Source organism: Chrysemys picta, chromosome 2 (assembly GCF_011386835.1).
Source record: "Chrysemys picta bellii isolate R12L10 chromosome 2, ASM1138683v2, whole genome shotgun sequence".
In the NCBI taxonomy this organism is placed as follows: Eukaryota; Metazoa; Chordata; order Testudines; family Emydidae; genus Chrysemys; species Chrysemys picta.
In genome coordinates this window covers 68,363,072-68,379,166 of record NC_088792.1, presented here as the reverse complement: position 1 = coordinate 68,379,166, position 16,095 = coordinate 68,363,072, and the positions used below count along the sequence as shown (strand labels likewise).

Here is a 16,095-nt window from a genome sequence, read left to right as displayed (position 1 = left end):
TTCCAGGAGGGAAGGAATGATCCTATGTTTAAGGCACTAGACTGGGACTCGGGAGATTGGAGTTCTGTTGCTAGCTCTGATGTACACTTTTTCTGTGACCTTATCTCTTGTTTCAGTTCCCCATCTGTAAAGTGAAGATAAAACTTCCTTATCTCACAGGAGTTTTGAGGGTAAATCATTAACGATTGTGAAGTACTCTGATACTACACTAATGATGGTCATATAAGTACCTAGTTATAAAAATATATTAACAAAAATATTGTCAGTATTTTTGAGATTATAAAAAGAAATTTATTAAACTGAATTGTAAGCCTATTGGAGTTTCACCTTTTGAGTCATCTTGCAATCTTGCACAGAGTGGCTATTGCTTCTGAAGTTGTAGTTTGAAAACTATGATGTTTCTTTGTATAATGTAACTTGGAGCTCAATTTGCACATTAATGCAGTATTAGTTTCTCATATCTTAGAGGCTAAGACAAATATTTCCAAACTTAGGTGCCTAAAATCCATATTTAGGCACCTTAATATGTGGCCTGATTTTCAGAAGGATTTGGCACCCAAAATTCCTATTAAATTCAGTAGGCCCCGCAGACATTCAGTACCATGGAACAACAGGCCACTTATTTAGATGACTAGATCTAGGCACCAAAGTGTCTACATTTAATTACTCCTGGGGGGATTCTGTGCCCCAATATTAAAAATTCTGCATGCAATATTTTTAAATTCTGCATATTTTACAAAATAACACTCTCACACCAGTTTGTTATTTTGGTAATTTATTTCAAAATAGTATTTTTGAAATACAGGAGGTCCAGCTGTTGACAGCTGGGCTCTGGCTGTCACATTCTGCGTGAAAAAATAAAATTCTGTGAGGAACATTAATTCTGCGCAAATTCTGCATCGTGCAATGGTGCAGAATTCCAGCAGGAATAAAATTTTAGTTTTAAGTCCCTAATGTTCATTTGGGGATAGCAGTTCTGCTGTTTAAATACTCAACCATCCTCTGTGAGGTTCTTGTTGTCCATTAAAAGGGATCTGCAAAGACAATTTGCAAAAGATAAAAGAACATTCTTCACTTTTAACTGGAGTTGTCAGAGCATGTTGCCTCTGCAGACCAACACTCGCCCACTTTTCTGCTTTGTTTTTCTAGATTATTACTATGTATTTGGAACTGGCAGTAAGGAATTGAGGGAGGTGGAGTCACTGGAACTTGTCTATCAGTAATGTGATAACTTTTGAACACTGCATCCACTCAATTCCAAAATTTCAGGGAATGTTTTAGGCATCAGTGAACAAACCCTATTGATTTTGGTGAAAACTGGGGGAGGAGGGAAAGAGGGAAATGGGGTCACATGGAGCCCTTTCCATTCATCTAGCACACCCAGGAGCTTTAGCCACTTCTGTAGTTGTCTATAGATTAAAGAACTGATTGATGGTATCCATTAACATGTTCCAGCATAATGTATGGACATAGGGCATTCACAGAGCCCTGGCATGGGGGATGAGTTGGTGGCACACACAACCCTTGGTGGGCTTGGGAGAGACTGGATGACCCTGGCAGTGGGGAGAATGAGGGACCTTGGTATGGGAGAAAGTGATGCATAGAGATGCACACAGAGACCCTGGCATGTGGCAGAAGAGTGAATGTGGAGAAGAAACGATGAGGGCACACCGCCACTGGCATGAGAGGTAGGTTGCAGAGAGCCCCTGAAATAGAAGGGGATGGCAGTGTGGCACACAGGCATCTTGAGGGGCTAAGGAATGCAAGGAGACTCTGTTGCCTGCAATGGGGTGTGCCTACAAAAGCAAGAAAGTGTGAGACCCTCCATTATACAATCTTGATGTTTAGATCAAGGGAAGGGTGTGTACTTGCCACCAATGTCTCTGCATTATAGGAGCTTTTGGGGCTCATAGAATCAAGGTACATGATCCCAACAATGTGGATCTTCTGTGGTAATAAATTGGAGATTTCTATTTACAAGTGGCAGAATACCTTCCTTTCACACAACTATTCCTTTCACACTACCAAACACTTTAATTATCTCCTCTCAGAGAGGTTAAAAAGTATTCCATTCTAAAGTTTTTTTGGTCAAGGAAATCCAGTCCAGAACACATTTAATGTACTGTTTTGTGGTATTCCACAATGCAATGAAGACATCCTGCATAACAACAAAAGATGTTCTGTTGTACATAGTTAAATACGGTTGCATGATGGCATAAAAGAAGTTTGGTAGAATTTCACAGTATCTTAACTAATCGTCTTGTTTTTTCCCATCAGATGAATGAACCAAATGCCTACGGAAATACACCTCTTCACGTAGCTTGCTACAATGGACAAGATGTTGTAGTAAATGAACTTATAGACTGTGGTGCTAATGTAAATCAGATGAATGAGAAAGGTTTTACACCTTTGCACTTTGCTGCTGCATCAACACATGGAGCATTGTGTTTAGAACTTTTGGTCTGTAATGGAGCAGATGTAAATATGAAGGTAAGGAAATGAATCTAAAGGTGGATTCAGTAAGTTGTAATGTACAATACATCTGTCTTTATATCAGATACAATATTTTAAATTACAAGGTTTAATATATTTTTATTACAATAGTACCTATATGCCCCTGTCAGGATTGTGGAACCTTGTTATGCTAGGGGTTCTACAGACAACGAGTATATGACAGTCCTTGCCCCCAAAGAACTTACAATCAAATTTAAGATGAAACACAAACAGTGGATATACAATCTGAAGGAATAAGGGAGGAAAGATGAAGGAGACAATGAAAGAACATGCAGTTAGGTGGGCCCACTAAATAAGATAATTGTCAGAAATCCGTATTGGCCATTATCTGTTAGAAGTATCCCATATGCATAACAGTAAAAGCGGGTTTTGAGAAGAAATTTTAAAGAGGTTAGTAGTTTTAGAAGCTATTTCTGAGAGTACTCCATAAATAAGAACCAGTGTGGAAGAAATCACACAAGTGTTTGTGGGAGAAATATACACAGGCAAATGAGGCTGGCATCATTAGTAGAACGGTGAAGGGCAACAGAAGATTCTAGAGTCAATAAATAGGGAGAGGTTGAGTTGTGAAGGGCATTAAAGGTAAGGAACCAAAGCTTGTACTTGATGCAGTGGAGACCTAGCCAGTAGAAGGACTCAGATTGCTGGCTGACACGGTCAGCATATTAGTGGCCCCAAATGGACTGAGAGAAAAAATGTACTCCTGGCCATAATTCTATGGCTGTAGGACTTGCCATAGAATCCACCTCTGTTGCAGAATTTAATATTTCCTTTGACTTATAAAATTTAAATTTCTAAGCCTTATGGTTGCAAAAATAAGTTTGAATATAGAAAAATGCTGTGAGGTCTTCCTAAGTCTGCAAACTAAGAGCCTGAAACAGCTAACTATTTTAGCATGAGGCTCACTCAAGTCTGATGATGACAGTTGTCCTCATAAACGTTCAGGTAACGTGCCTGTCCATTGTTGTTGATGTGTGGCTGGCTATTGAGGTAGAGACAAGGGGAAATTGTTTTTTTATGGAACTAAGAGTCCAAAACCCTTCCCCCTGCTTTTCTCCCCCCCCCCCCCAAAAAAAAAAAAAGAAAAGAAAAAGCAGTCTGGTTATCTCTGCTCCTGCACACAAATGGCAGGAATTGAAGAGATACATCCCGCCAAAAACAGCAACTACCTCCAAAATCCTGTGCTGCCTCCTGTGCCTTTCCAGATATCAAAAGCGCTAATTGGTCCCATTCCTTGCTACCAAAATGCCTAGCATGAGGACTAAGGGGAGCAGGTTCTATGGAGAAGCAAGAAGTGGCTTATTGATAGATATGCCAGAGGTCTTCACAGTTAGCTACAGCCCCTGATGTCTGGGGCAGAGGACATCTGATACACTTAAGTTTCTAGATTTATTTTAAATAAATGAGGTTAACGAAAGCAATAAAAATAAATGTATGAACAAATTCCATTAAAATAATGTGGGAAGCCACAAATCCTGGTCAGCTTTCAGCCCCAAGAATAACCTGGCACACTCAATCTCAAAGCCAACTGATAATTATATTTCAGCCAAATGGGTGATATAGGAAAGGTCAGAACATTCCCAGGTTGAAAACCAATATTTAGACTACAACTCTGATGCCCAATATCTTTCTCGCCACCCTCCTAAACATAGGGTTCATCTTTGAGTGATAGTCCCTATTGTATTCCACTGGGGGTTTACGCATTTGCACCATGCACCCAGAGTCAGAGAGTTTGAAAGTAGCATCTGTTAGTCTTTGCATGCACCTTGACTCACCTTGTGCTTCCGTCCGAGGCAATAAATGGCGGGAAGGACCGACTGCATCTCCAGTTCTTTCTCACAGCTGAAGATCTGGGTCAGAACCTTCATCGTCCTTTTCTGATGCAGTTGTAAAAAGCATAGTTGTAAATAGTTTTAACAGTAATTTTACTAGTTTTATTTCTTTCTTGGTTTTAGTAATTAATAGTTTTAATGTTAGTTTAGAGTAGACTTTAGGGACTTCTCTGCTGCCCTGTGTGGGTCCTGGATTATGCCCAGAGCTCCAGAGTACAAACTGTGCGCCTCCTGCATGCGATCCTTATCGATCAGCGATGACCACCAACACTGCCTCTACTGCCTGGGAGAAGCTCACATCATGGCTAATTCAGTGAGGAGTTAGCCTCCCACTGCTATGTCCGATTCCAGTGCCAGCAGAACCACCCCTGCTGACCCAATAGTGGGGTTTATTTGGGAGATTAGGATGCAGTCCCATAAGCATGGGACTAAATCTTTCTCAAAATCCAAGGAAATCAACATTCCCTCCACCAGCTCGGCCCAAGGGGATGGAATGCATTCCAAGTCCCACAGGCACAAGAAGATGACCCATAAACAATGGGATCCAGCAGTTCCAAGCAATGAACTGTTGGTACCGCCATCTCCAGCACTCCAAAAACACACGACTCTTCTGTGCCGGGGAAGATCTCAGCGCTGGTACCGATGACTGGAAAAGAGAGGGTGCCCCTCACACCAAGGACATCCGGGTCCGTGGCTGCATCCCAGAACACTTTTGCTTTGCCGGATCCATTTGTGGGGAAGGGTATATATGAGCTTACAAGAGAAGTTTAAGGGCTTTTTTACACTGGTATAAATGCAGTGGAATTGCATTAAAATTAATGGAATTATTATGGGTTTATATTAATGTAACTAAGATTGGTATTTCTCTCCTGCTTTGCCGGTGGTTATTTAATTAAAATGGGAATGCTCTTTTTTTTTAGTTACAGTTTTGCAGGGAAGGAAGGAGATTGACTTAGTAGTAGCTTTATTTTGTAGAGGTGGTTGTAGTAGTGTGAACTTTTCAGTAATAGAGTATTCCTGCTCTGCTCAGTCAGTTCTGGTTTTCAAATATTGAGTAGGATGGTTGTTCCCTGGTTTAGGGCCAAATACCGACTTTAGATTCCTTGCTTTCCCTAAGGATTATTCCTTTAGTTAAAATAGTAGGATTTTATAGTGTTGTGGTTTTTGCTTCTTTAGACTACTCTTATTCAGTAGAGTTTATTGTAAAACTTTTCAGCGATATGTATAGAGGATTTCAGCTGTGCTCAATTTTTTATTTTCATATATAATCTTGATTTTTGGCTTTTAATGCTAAAGTTCAAAATATTTGTAGTTTTTGGCAACTGTCATAAAAATACAATATTCTATTCAGAATCACAAATATCTTACTTTGTAAGTTTAGATATCTACTATAATTCTCCCCGCTGTCACCTACTTCTGTGATTTTTAGAGATGTAGAGGGGGCATAGGTGGGCATCTGGGATAGGAGGAGGATGCATGTGTGCATATGCTGTGGACCTTGATGAGTGGGTGTTCTGGAAACTCTGAAATGTCCATCCAGAGTCTTGTTGGCTTCACCTCTGGGAAGAAAGCATACAACAGATTAGTGAGCAGCAGAAATTTTAGACTTTTGATATGTTTCCCCCTTCATCTGTTTTCCACGGGAGGGGGAAAATATAGGCTGTTTTGGCAGGTACAAAATTGTCAATATCCATATAGTAATTTAGATCTTTAAAGCCTAGTGACTACTGCTCAACACTATTCCTTTCCTGCAACATCCAGTCTAAAAAGAGTATAGCAAACTCAAATAATGATTTTCCACATGTAGAAGTATATTATGGGATGTATAAGGATGTATTAATTGTATTTGAACTAGTATCAGATGGATTCTTGAAAATAAATGATCTCAGTGGTCTGAGTTGACTTGATGTATCTAATTTTAAGTGAAACCATGTTTAGGCATGTATGGTTGACCACTTGAGACTACATGGTGTTCTGGGCTTTTTTTTTGCTGTGTAATAACAGTGGCTTCTCCTAGAGATTTGTGTTTTTGGAAAATATGTATTTTACAGACATATATTGCCTGATAGTACATTATACAAGAGACCTGTTTTTTAATCTTCTATTATCTCACTTCATTGAGCTTCAGTGAATGCAACCAAATAACCATTAGCCTACAGCTATTTTACCATAGGCTATGATCATGTCAGATCTCATATGCTTAGCAAGGGGAGGCTTGATCAGTACTTAGATGGAAGACTTCCAAGGAAGAAAGGAAATATTTGAGCCTTTCAAATATTTCCAACAGTGGACTGACGCTGCTGTTCATTGCCTAAGGAATCTGTTCTGTGTATACTTCTCCCAACTTATTTATTTTAGAATACTTAAAAAGGCAAAACAAAACAAAAACACTCATGAAGGAAATAGTATATTCCTGAAATCTTACCTGTATGTTCTGGTTCTGAATTGAATTGCACACAATCAAGATATTTAGTGGAGAAGTTCCCACGGCAAATTTAACTTTGTCCCCTTGCAATAGGGAATTTTGTGTTCATTCTACTGTATGCCATTAATTAACATGTTGTGTATGTGCACCTAAGGGAATAGAAAATGGTATAGTTTTTATATAGTAATATGATGGTTGCAATTTAGTGTCACATTGCCTAGTATTGTGTGTGTGTAACGCTTTTTGTGTGCATTTAGATTTTTCATTAACCTATAATGAGCTAACTATGGACTAAATTTCATAGGAGAGACAGTTTATGAATGTATTTAGATAGTGCTGTTAAAAACTAGAATCCCCTCTGTTAAAGTTGACCTAATTTCAGGGTACCTTTTCTGGGTGAGTTGTTAATTGTACTTTTCATATGTGTGTCAAATGTACAGTATCCTCTATGGTTGAATAGTTTGCCTTAAGGATTACTTGTGGTTTGTGATGAATTACTTATGAGTTGCATTTTGAATTAACATCAAAGAAACAGATGAATATTTTAATGTCAGTCTTCTAACATATTTTGTAATGTTCTGTAATAAGGTTCTCTTATTCAGTCTGAATACAAGTCAGTTCTTTAAAAGAGCCTTTATTTTTTTGGCTTTAGATTTAGGGAAGAAGTAAATGTAGTTTTTGGCGCTAAGATTATCTGCTGCCACTATCATCTTGATTGTCCTAACGGCATAATTCTGAGTGAGTGTGCATCATTGAGTTGTCAGATAGAGCTGGAGAAGGGATTAACAAGAACAGGATAATAGCAGTGCTGAATAGCCTGCAGTGTCATCCTGGTTTTTTACTACCAGCAACTGTTTTATAGTAGTGTGGAGAGGGAATTGAAGGGGTTGGTGGAAAAGGATCACTTCTCCTTGGTGATTTTGGTATATAAATGTAGCTGGCTGTGGGTTGATGTTTTTTATTTTTGTTTGTTTTATTTCCAGAGTAAAGATGGGAAAACACCATTGCATATGACAGCAATCCATGGTAGATTTTCAAGATCACAAACCATCATCCAGAATGGTAAAAAGAAAAAAAGTATTTATGTATATATATTGAAATGTTAATGACATTTTCATATTCTTGTTTTGCTATGGCCAGTATTTCAGTTAGTGAGGTTTTTATACTCTGATGAGATGCATATAGACTTTACCCATCTGTATCTTCACTTTAAAGATGGAAAACCAAGGGTATTTGTATTATTGTCCCTTTTCTACAGCATTGAGTTACAGAAACAATTTGCCCTCTACAGTAATGGTTCTCAAACTTTTGTACTGGTGACCCCTTTCACACAGTCTCTGTGTGCAACCCCACCCCCTTATAAATTAAAAATACTTTTTAAATATTTAACACTATTATAAATGCTGGAGGCGTAGCAGGGCTTGGGGGTGGAGGCTGACAGCTTGCAACCCCCCACATAATAACCTCGCAACCCCCTGAGGGTTACGACCCCCAGTTTGAGAACCCCTGCTCTACCGATACATGACAAGAGACCTGCATTTACTTGCTGTCCATTATACTCCTGCTGGAATTCTGCACCACTGCAGAATTTGCATAGAAGTAATGTTCCCTGCAGAATTTTATTTTTTCACACACAATTTGAGATTTCCACCAAAATGCTTCCTTTTTCTGGTTTTGTGTGTTTCAAATGTATTACAATGGAACCACGAGTATCCGGTCTAGTTGGGACCAGAGCCAGATTGGATAACCAAAAATCCAGATAAACTGGAGAGTGGGCAGGGTTGCCACCCATCTGCGTTTTACCCAGACAGTCCGGTTTTTGGCTTCTCTGTCCAAGTGCCATTTAGGGTTGCCAGGTGCCTGGTTTTTGACCAGAAAGTCCAGTCTAAAAGGGGACCTGGCAACCCTCGGGCACTCAAACCAAAAGTCTGGTTACTGTGGGGTGGAGGGTGCGGGGGGTTGTGCTGAGCAAGTGATGCGCGGGGCCTCGAGGGAAGAGGTGTAGCAGGGGCAGGGCCTGGGGAGGGGGGCCTCAGGAGTCCAGTTATTAGCAATTAGAAAGGTGGCAACCCTAACCAAAAGTCTGATTATCATGGGCTGGGGTGAGACTCCAGATTATTAACCCATGCCAGCCCCTGCTCTGTTGGGGCTGCCTGTTATGTACAGGCAGGCTCCCTGAGACGATTTCACGAGCAATGGGGGTGGGGCCTTGGGGGGGAGAAGGTGTGAGGGATGGGGGCAGGGCTCGGGGGTCTGGTTACCAGCAGCTAGAAGGATTGCAAACCCTAGTGGCGGGTGATCCAGGTGTCAGCCCTTAGCGGCTGGTGGTTTGGTTAATAAGGAGAGCCAGATAATGGAGGTTAAACAAGGTTCTGTTGTATTTAATTTCACTGAAACAAGATAACTGTCAACAAAAATACCTCAAATTCTGTATTAATATCCCTATAAGGAATCTGTTTGTCAAAAAACATTTTCTGAATCTTTTTGGTTGTCTGTATTGTTACAGACGTACTTTCTGGCAGGTATTTTGTAATAAATTACCAAAGTAATTGAAACTGGCCTGATTATATAGTGTTATTTTGACAAATAACAATTTGCAGAATTTTAAAATATTGTGCACAACATTTTTTTTTTTTGGCGCAGAATTCCCTAGGAGTACCATTAGTACTCAGTACCACTAAAACATTTTAAATTTTTAAACCAAAAAAATCACACTCTCTCGTTACTTTTACTTTAAACTTATTAATATTTAACACCATTTTGCTAACAAACATATGTGCATGTACCGTTTATGTGCATTCACACTAACTTTTATATTGTAGGAGCTGAAATAGACTGTGAAGATAGGAATGGAAATACTCCTTTGCACATTGCAGCTAGATATGGTCATGAGCTACTAATCAACACTCTAATTACAAGTGGTGCTGACACTGCAAAGTAAGTAACTAACTTGGATATAGGCTAAAATAGTTCAGAAATGCATTAATTAGAAAGCCAGAGTAGTGTATTGTTTCACATTACTTTCTTAGCTCTTTAAATGTTCTGAGATTAGAAATGCATTCAGTCATATATTCTTTGCAGATACTGTATCTTGTTATAGTGTCACATCTCATTGTAGTGTAAACAAAAATCAGAAAAGAAATAGTGGACTGTGTTGCCAACTTGTACTTCAATATAATAGTTGAAATATGCAAACCAAAACCTCATACATTTTAACTGACTGTCACTCTGAATGAATGCATTATTTTTAGATTGAAAGTAAGCTTCTTAACATATTAAGAGATTTCCTCAGATCTAATCATTCTAATTAGATTTTGTTGATGAAACCCTATACATGTGCAATTTAGCATGCAATCTTGATTTTTTATTGTAATGAGACTATGATGTATCTTAGGAGAGGTGTACATGGGATGTTTCCTCTCCATTTGGCAGCATTAAGTGGATTTTCAGACTGTTGCAGAAAGCTCCTTTCATCAGGTAGGATACTCTTTTAAAAATGTGTTGTGGTTACTACATATACATTAACCTTTTAGTACTTTCAGTTATATTTCACAATATTTAAGCCCTTTTTCAATAGTACAAAGAAATAATCAGTTAGCTTGTTTATAGCTGAGGATTGTGCTGGCTAGTCTGAGCTACCTTGCATAGTTAAAGATGGAGCAAGCTTTCTGTGGTAAGCCTAAATTTGAAAACTTGTAAAACTTTGCCAGAACTGAAGCAATATGCCTGAAATTTCAAAAGTGTCTGTCGTCTTGTGCGCACATTTTCTGGAGGGATTGAGACAAACTAAACAAGTAGTTTAGGAACTATAGTGGCTCAAAACCTGAGGTGATGATATCACTTTAACATCTTCTTAACTTGTCCCTCGAACTCCAAATTGTCATGATTCCAGAACAACTTTGCTTAGAACAGTGGTGTTCAACCTGTGGCTCTACAGGCTCTAACCGCTAGGCCCTGGGGGCAACTGCATTAAGAAGAATGTTTGTGTTTGATTATGAATTAAAAACATGTTCCCTGAGCAGCACTCTGCGACTTTCAAACTGAAGTGTTTAATCAGACCCTTCACTATGAAGAAACAGTACAGGGTATTGCTTCACCTGTGACCCCAGGATCAGCTCTGCTGTGAGCTGGAATTATGCTGAACAGTGTCAGTCCCTTTTCAGCTGAATACCTACTGCATGGCAAGGCAGGGAAGACATACTAATTTTGGCTGCTCCATAGTCTGCTTCCCTGGTGAGAGATGGAAGCTCCAGGTGGCTCAAAAGGGAAGCTTGACTGTCTGTCTTGAGCCTAGGAGAGTGATTAGCAAAAGAAGGGCTCCCTTCCACACCACAGGGAAGTAGGGAAGCCCAGGGGAAGGGGGAAAAGGAAGAGAAGCTGAGGAACTGTCATTTACGCTTCTTGATTCTCTTCTCCAGCACTGGTTAGAGCATCTTGCTGTAATTTGCACCAGCTGACAACTGTCCGTTAGGTACCATGTGACAGCTGGAGGATAGGCAAAGCTCAGCATGCTCCAGCCACTTCCCCTTTCTGTCACAATGCAAAGTTGTACTAGATGTGCACCTACAGGAGACTTCTCTGTGTCAAGGTAATCTCCATCAGAGGATTTGCAGATGATTTCCATTGTGTATGTTAGTTGCACAAAGGGATGTGGACCAGCACACACAATCTAAAGCATCAGTCATGGTTGCTTGACCATTTAAAATTTTTATATGTGCAGCACTCAGTCTGAAAAGGTTGGACACCAGTAGCCTAGAAACTCCTTTTTAATAAGTTGATGTTGGTGAAGATTGATATCTTTGACTAGTGTATTTTTTGTGGGGAGGGAGGTGAAATTAGTTGATTCATATATTAAGAACCCTTCTGGAATCTGAATTCATCCACCACAGTGATGCAAACCTTGCAAAGTCCGTTTGTCCCTATATGGATGACCATTTTGGAGACAGTGGCGTCAGGCAAGGTATTAGTGTGACGAGATGGATTGTTCAGTGAACAGAACTGAGAAATACTTTGTATTTTGGGTGAAGCCTCCTAGGGGGGTTAATGGGAAGGAGAGTGCAAAATAGGGGCAATGGAGAGGCAGCCCATATTAGTAATCTAGAGACCACTTCTCAAATCAGATCACTAACTAGCTTTATGTGTACTCTCCATGCGAGATGGGACACATATGTAGGGTCCATCCAGTTTGGGCTGAAGAAAGAGGGGAAGCATAGTGTGGGGGAAAATTTGGGGAGAACTGGAATTCATCCCTGTGTAGTTTACTACTAAGAAATTCTTAAATTAAGGAAAAAATTTGTTTCAATATTTACTGTTGTAAATAACATAAACTTACTTGATGGCATTACAGCCTAATTACTGAAGGGCAGTTTGGTGAAGGGGTTGAATTAAATATATGGTTTCAGAGTATACTAACTTATTTTTGTAGGCTTTGACATAGACACCCCAGATGATTTTGGCAGGACCTGCCTTCATGCAGCTGCAGCTGGAGGGTAGGTAGAAGCTCTGCCTTCACTTTTAATTTTTTTTCTTAAATCATTGATCCTGATAGTGTTTTCCTCCTTTTCCTCCCAAGGAGCTTTGTAAGTGTGAACATAATTTCAAGATGGCTTCTTTCTACAAGCTTTAAAAAGGCATAAACTGCAATTTCTACTCAGTCATCAATCATTTATTGTAATGACCAAACACAATCAGTTATTCCTGGGGGAATTCCGCATCAGTGCGCATGCGTAGAATTCATGTACCCCGCAGATTTCTTTGCTTCCCCACAGAAAAATGACTTCTAATGGGGAAACAAAGGGAAGCCGCAAGAGTGGTCACACGCTCCTCCCCGGCAGTGTACGCAGGTTGGTTCTGATGCTTGGAGCAGCCAGTAGAGATGTAAATCACCTGGGGGATGGGCAGGGGTGTGTGTGTGTATGAGTGAGACACTCTGTCCGTCTTGCTCCCTATTGCAGCATGTTCAACGTGGAGGGGCAGGGCTTTGGGGTGTTTCTGAGGAGGTAGGCCTGGGACAGGCTCTGTCCCTTCAGGCAGAGCAGAATGCAGCCGCCTGCCTGCTTAGTGAATTGCTTCCATTGTCTTTGTGAATTCCCCCAGGAGTATAAAACAAGTATAAAAGTTTTAAGGCTCCTTTGCATTGCCAGAGGGCTGTAAAGGACCGTATGGCCTTATAAATGCTTATGTTGCTTTCGTGATTAGAACGGGTCTAACTTTTTGGACTGAAAGAATTTCCTATCAAAATGTGCTCCATGAACTGTTTGCTAATTCCATTTCTGGAGATGGTCAGTACCCAATATAAATTGTGAGTTTGATTTCCCCAGTCCTCACTTGTTACATCAGGCAACTGAAGAGCACTGAGCATATGGCTTTATATATTTGTTGACTATTAGGAAAGGGGGTTTGGGGATTTCCTCCAATGCTCCCCGCTTCCATTCTCCATCCATTATCTTGTAGTTTAAATAAATTACAGAAATAATTGAAACCAAAGTGATTATATTGCATTATTTTGATAAATAAAATACGCAGCATTTTAAAATATTGTGTGCAGAATTTTAAATTTTTTGGTGAAGAATTCCCCCAGGAGTAATCAGTGTTTATACCAGGTTCGGGATTGGCTCAGAATGGATTAATTTTACTTGCATCTTTTACTACCTATCGGAAGTACAGACCATGTTATTTAGGGCAATCATTTACCAGAGCCCTATGTTAGGAGCACTTCCGAGACACATGGTGAAGGGGTACAGTGCCACGACCTCACCTGCTTTCTTCACTTATCCCCTTTCCATCGAGTTGCTCACAGTGGGGCATAGGGGCTGTAATTCTGGCCAGCCCTTTGAAATAGGCTATGCAGAGTTGGGGGAGGGCTCCGTACTGCCTTTCCCCAGGCACAGTTATGTATGAGCTAGATACAACTTTACCCTCTGTGTGTGTATATCTTTATAGTATATGCTATTCGTTGTATTTATAAACATCTGGATATTAGATTACTTTTTTCAACAAATGCAGGGGGCTAACTGATTTTTGATTATTCACGAAGAAAAAATGTTTTAAATGTTTTTACCAGCATGTGAGGGAAGCTGAGGATAGCATGAATGTGCACACAGACAGTATCAGGGGGTAGCCATGTTTAGTCTGTAGCTACAAAAACAACAAGGAGTCCGGTAGCACCTTAAAGACTAACAGATTTATTTGGGCATAAGCTTCCGTGTATAAAAAACCATGCATCTGAAGAAATGAGGTTTTTTACCCACGAAAGCTTATGTCCAAATAAATCTGTTAGTCTTTAAGGTGCCACCGGACTCCTTGTTGTTTTCACACAGACAGTAAGAGCCTGGGAAACCTGTATGTTTAGCATATCCCTGCACATAGATTTGTCAATAGTAAAGCTAAATTTCCATGCAGTGCCAACTGGAGTTCAGTTAACCAGAAGCAAGGACATTTTGATCAATAGTGCTCATGGATGGATTGTGATGTGAAGAATTCAGACTATAGAAGAACTAGGATTTGACTAGCGTTGTTTCTCTAGGTGGGCATCTTAAGGAGTGCATGTAAACATATAGGCCTTGATTCCGCAGACACTTCATGCATGTGACTAAAGCACAATATTAGTCACATTAACTTTGAGGCCGCCCATTAATAAAGCCAAACATGTGCACAAGTATTGGGAGGATCAGTTTATTAGTTACTATAAAATTAGTGTACAGAGTAGCTATTCAACATTGCCTAGAAAAATTGGGCAATAGATTGTTGTACATGCTCAAGTGCACACAGCTTTCAAGAAATCAGATGGCCAATGCTGCATGCACATATCATTTTAAAGTCATATAATAAAACCAAGGGTACTTTTTATGTTTTTTGTTTGTTTGTTTGTTTGTTTTGGTGGCTGTTTACTGGTAGAGCCCTGCAAATTGGTGGATATCCGCAGATGCAGATTTCCGTGAACCATTTTTGCGATCATTAGTGGATGTAGATCCACATTTTATATCTAAAGCCTAGCAAATCTGCAAATATCCTGTGTATCGTTTTTGCAGATACAATTTTTTTATCTGCGTAGGGCTCTATTTACTGGTATAAAATATCCTTGGAATAAAAATTACTCACTTGTGATGTTATCTCACTCTCATCCTCACATTTAGGCTTCATATCATAATCTTAGTAATTTTCCTCTCTCTCTGAACAATGTTTACAGCTATCGCCATAAATAGTTTTTTTTAGATTGTGTTCTTCATAATGCAGTATCAAAGATAGCATATGCATTGCAAACTTTGTTTTTCCTGGCACTTATTAAAAGGCTTTAAAACAAAAATGTATAGGTAAAAATTTGCCATGGGCTGAATCATGGCAAAAAACTCTTAGCATGTATTCATTTTTTCTGTTACGTTTCCATCAAATTAGAAGTGTATTTACTACTTTAGGACAATGCTCTTGTTGATTTCAAAAGGCACACTGCATAAACATCAACATTCCTACATTTGGACCAAGGACAGTTTATGGTCCTTTAATATTTTCTTCAACAACTTTAAAGTCTGGTTTTGGTGGTGTTTTGTATGCAAAATATAGTTTGATTCATTATCAGTAAAAAATATTGTTGTGTGATAAATAACTGTGCAGCAATTATGATAGTTTGTAAAGGGCACTGTGTGCTTGAAAATAATTTAATTTGCAATCAATGTTGCATTAATTTAATAGGAATTTGGAGTGCCTAAACCTTCTGCTCAACACTGGTGCAGACTTCAACAAAAAGGACAAATTTGGGAGGTAGGACACAACATTCTAAGTTTATGGATTTTAGAACTTTATTAAAACATTCACATAAGTAGCACAATGATTCTGTGTGAAGGAGCCCATATTCCTTCACAATACATTCCTTTTGGAGTGATTGTATTCATAATAAATTGTTGGAACCCCATCCAAGTACTACAACCAATTTAGTCTAAGCATCTTATTGAAAGTTTATAATTATAGAAAAGTCACAAGATTTGATTTGTTACATTCTGTTATATAGTTGTTTTGTGTATTTTAATATGTATTTGTTTTTTCTTTCAAATTGTCCAATTGATCTCATATGTTACTGTAACTTTAATAAAGATGTTTTTGGTGGAAGGTGCATTCTGATGGGTTTAAGTGGCTCTCAACCTGTAGATTTACTGGTATCTCCTCATTAGCCCACCTGTCAAGGCTATAAATGCTCTTTATCAACCTGTTTGCTTTGCCACTTCTGAACATTTTGCAATCTTCTGTATTTTTTAAAGTAAAATCTAAATTCTTTTAATAAAATAACTTTCCTTTTTACCTCCATCCATCCCTTCTTCATATAGTTTTCTC

The 16,095-nt window shown here is 39.2% G+C and overlaps 1 protein-coding gene across 8 annotated transcripts in view; it reads left to right on the top strand.

Moving 5' to 3' along the window:
* ANKRD28 (ankyrin repeat domain 28) overlaps positions 1 to 16,095 on the top strand; it is a 215,328-nt gene that overhangs the window by 156,110 nt on the left and 43,123 nt on the right. For 7 of the 8 annotated variants that reach the window (XR_010599151.1, XM_005297028.5, XM_042861928.2 and 4 more), the window contains 6 exons: positions 2,278 to 2,490; positions 7,755 to 7,833; positions 9,594 to 9,708; positions 10,166 to 10,248; positions 12,197 to 12,260; positions 15,460 to 15,528. Coding sequence is in view for 7 of the 8 variants with exons in the window: in XM_005297028.5 (XP_005297085.1) it covers positions 2,278 to 2,490; positions 7,755 to 7,833; positions 9,594 to 9,708; positions 10,166 to 10,248; positions 12,197 to 12,260; positions 15,460 to 15,528 (623 nt within the window). In the remaining variant the exon portion in view is untranslated. Of the gene's footprint in view, positions 1 to 2,277; positions 2,491 to 7,754; positions 7,834 to 9,593; positions 9,713 to 10,165; positions 10,249 to 12,196; positions 12,261 to 15,459; positions 15,529 to 16,095 lie in introns of those variants that run through there. The other variant, XM_065587047.1, reaches the window with a different exon arrangement.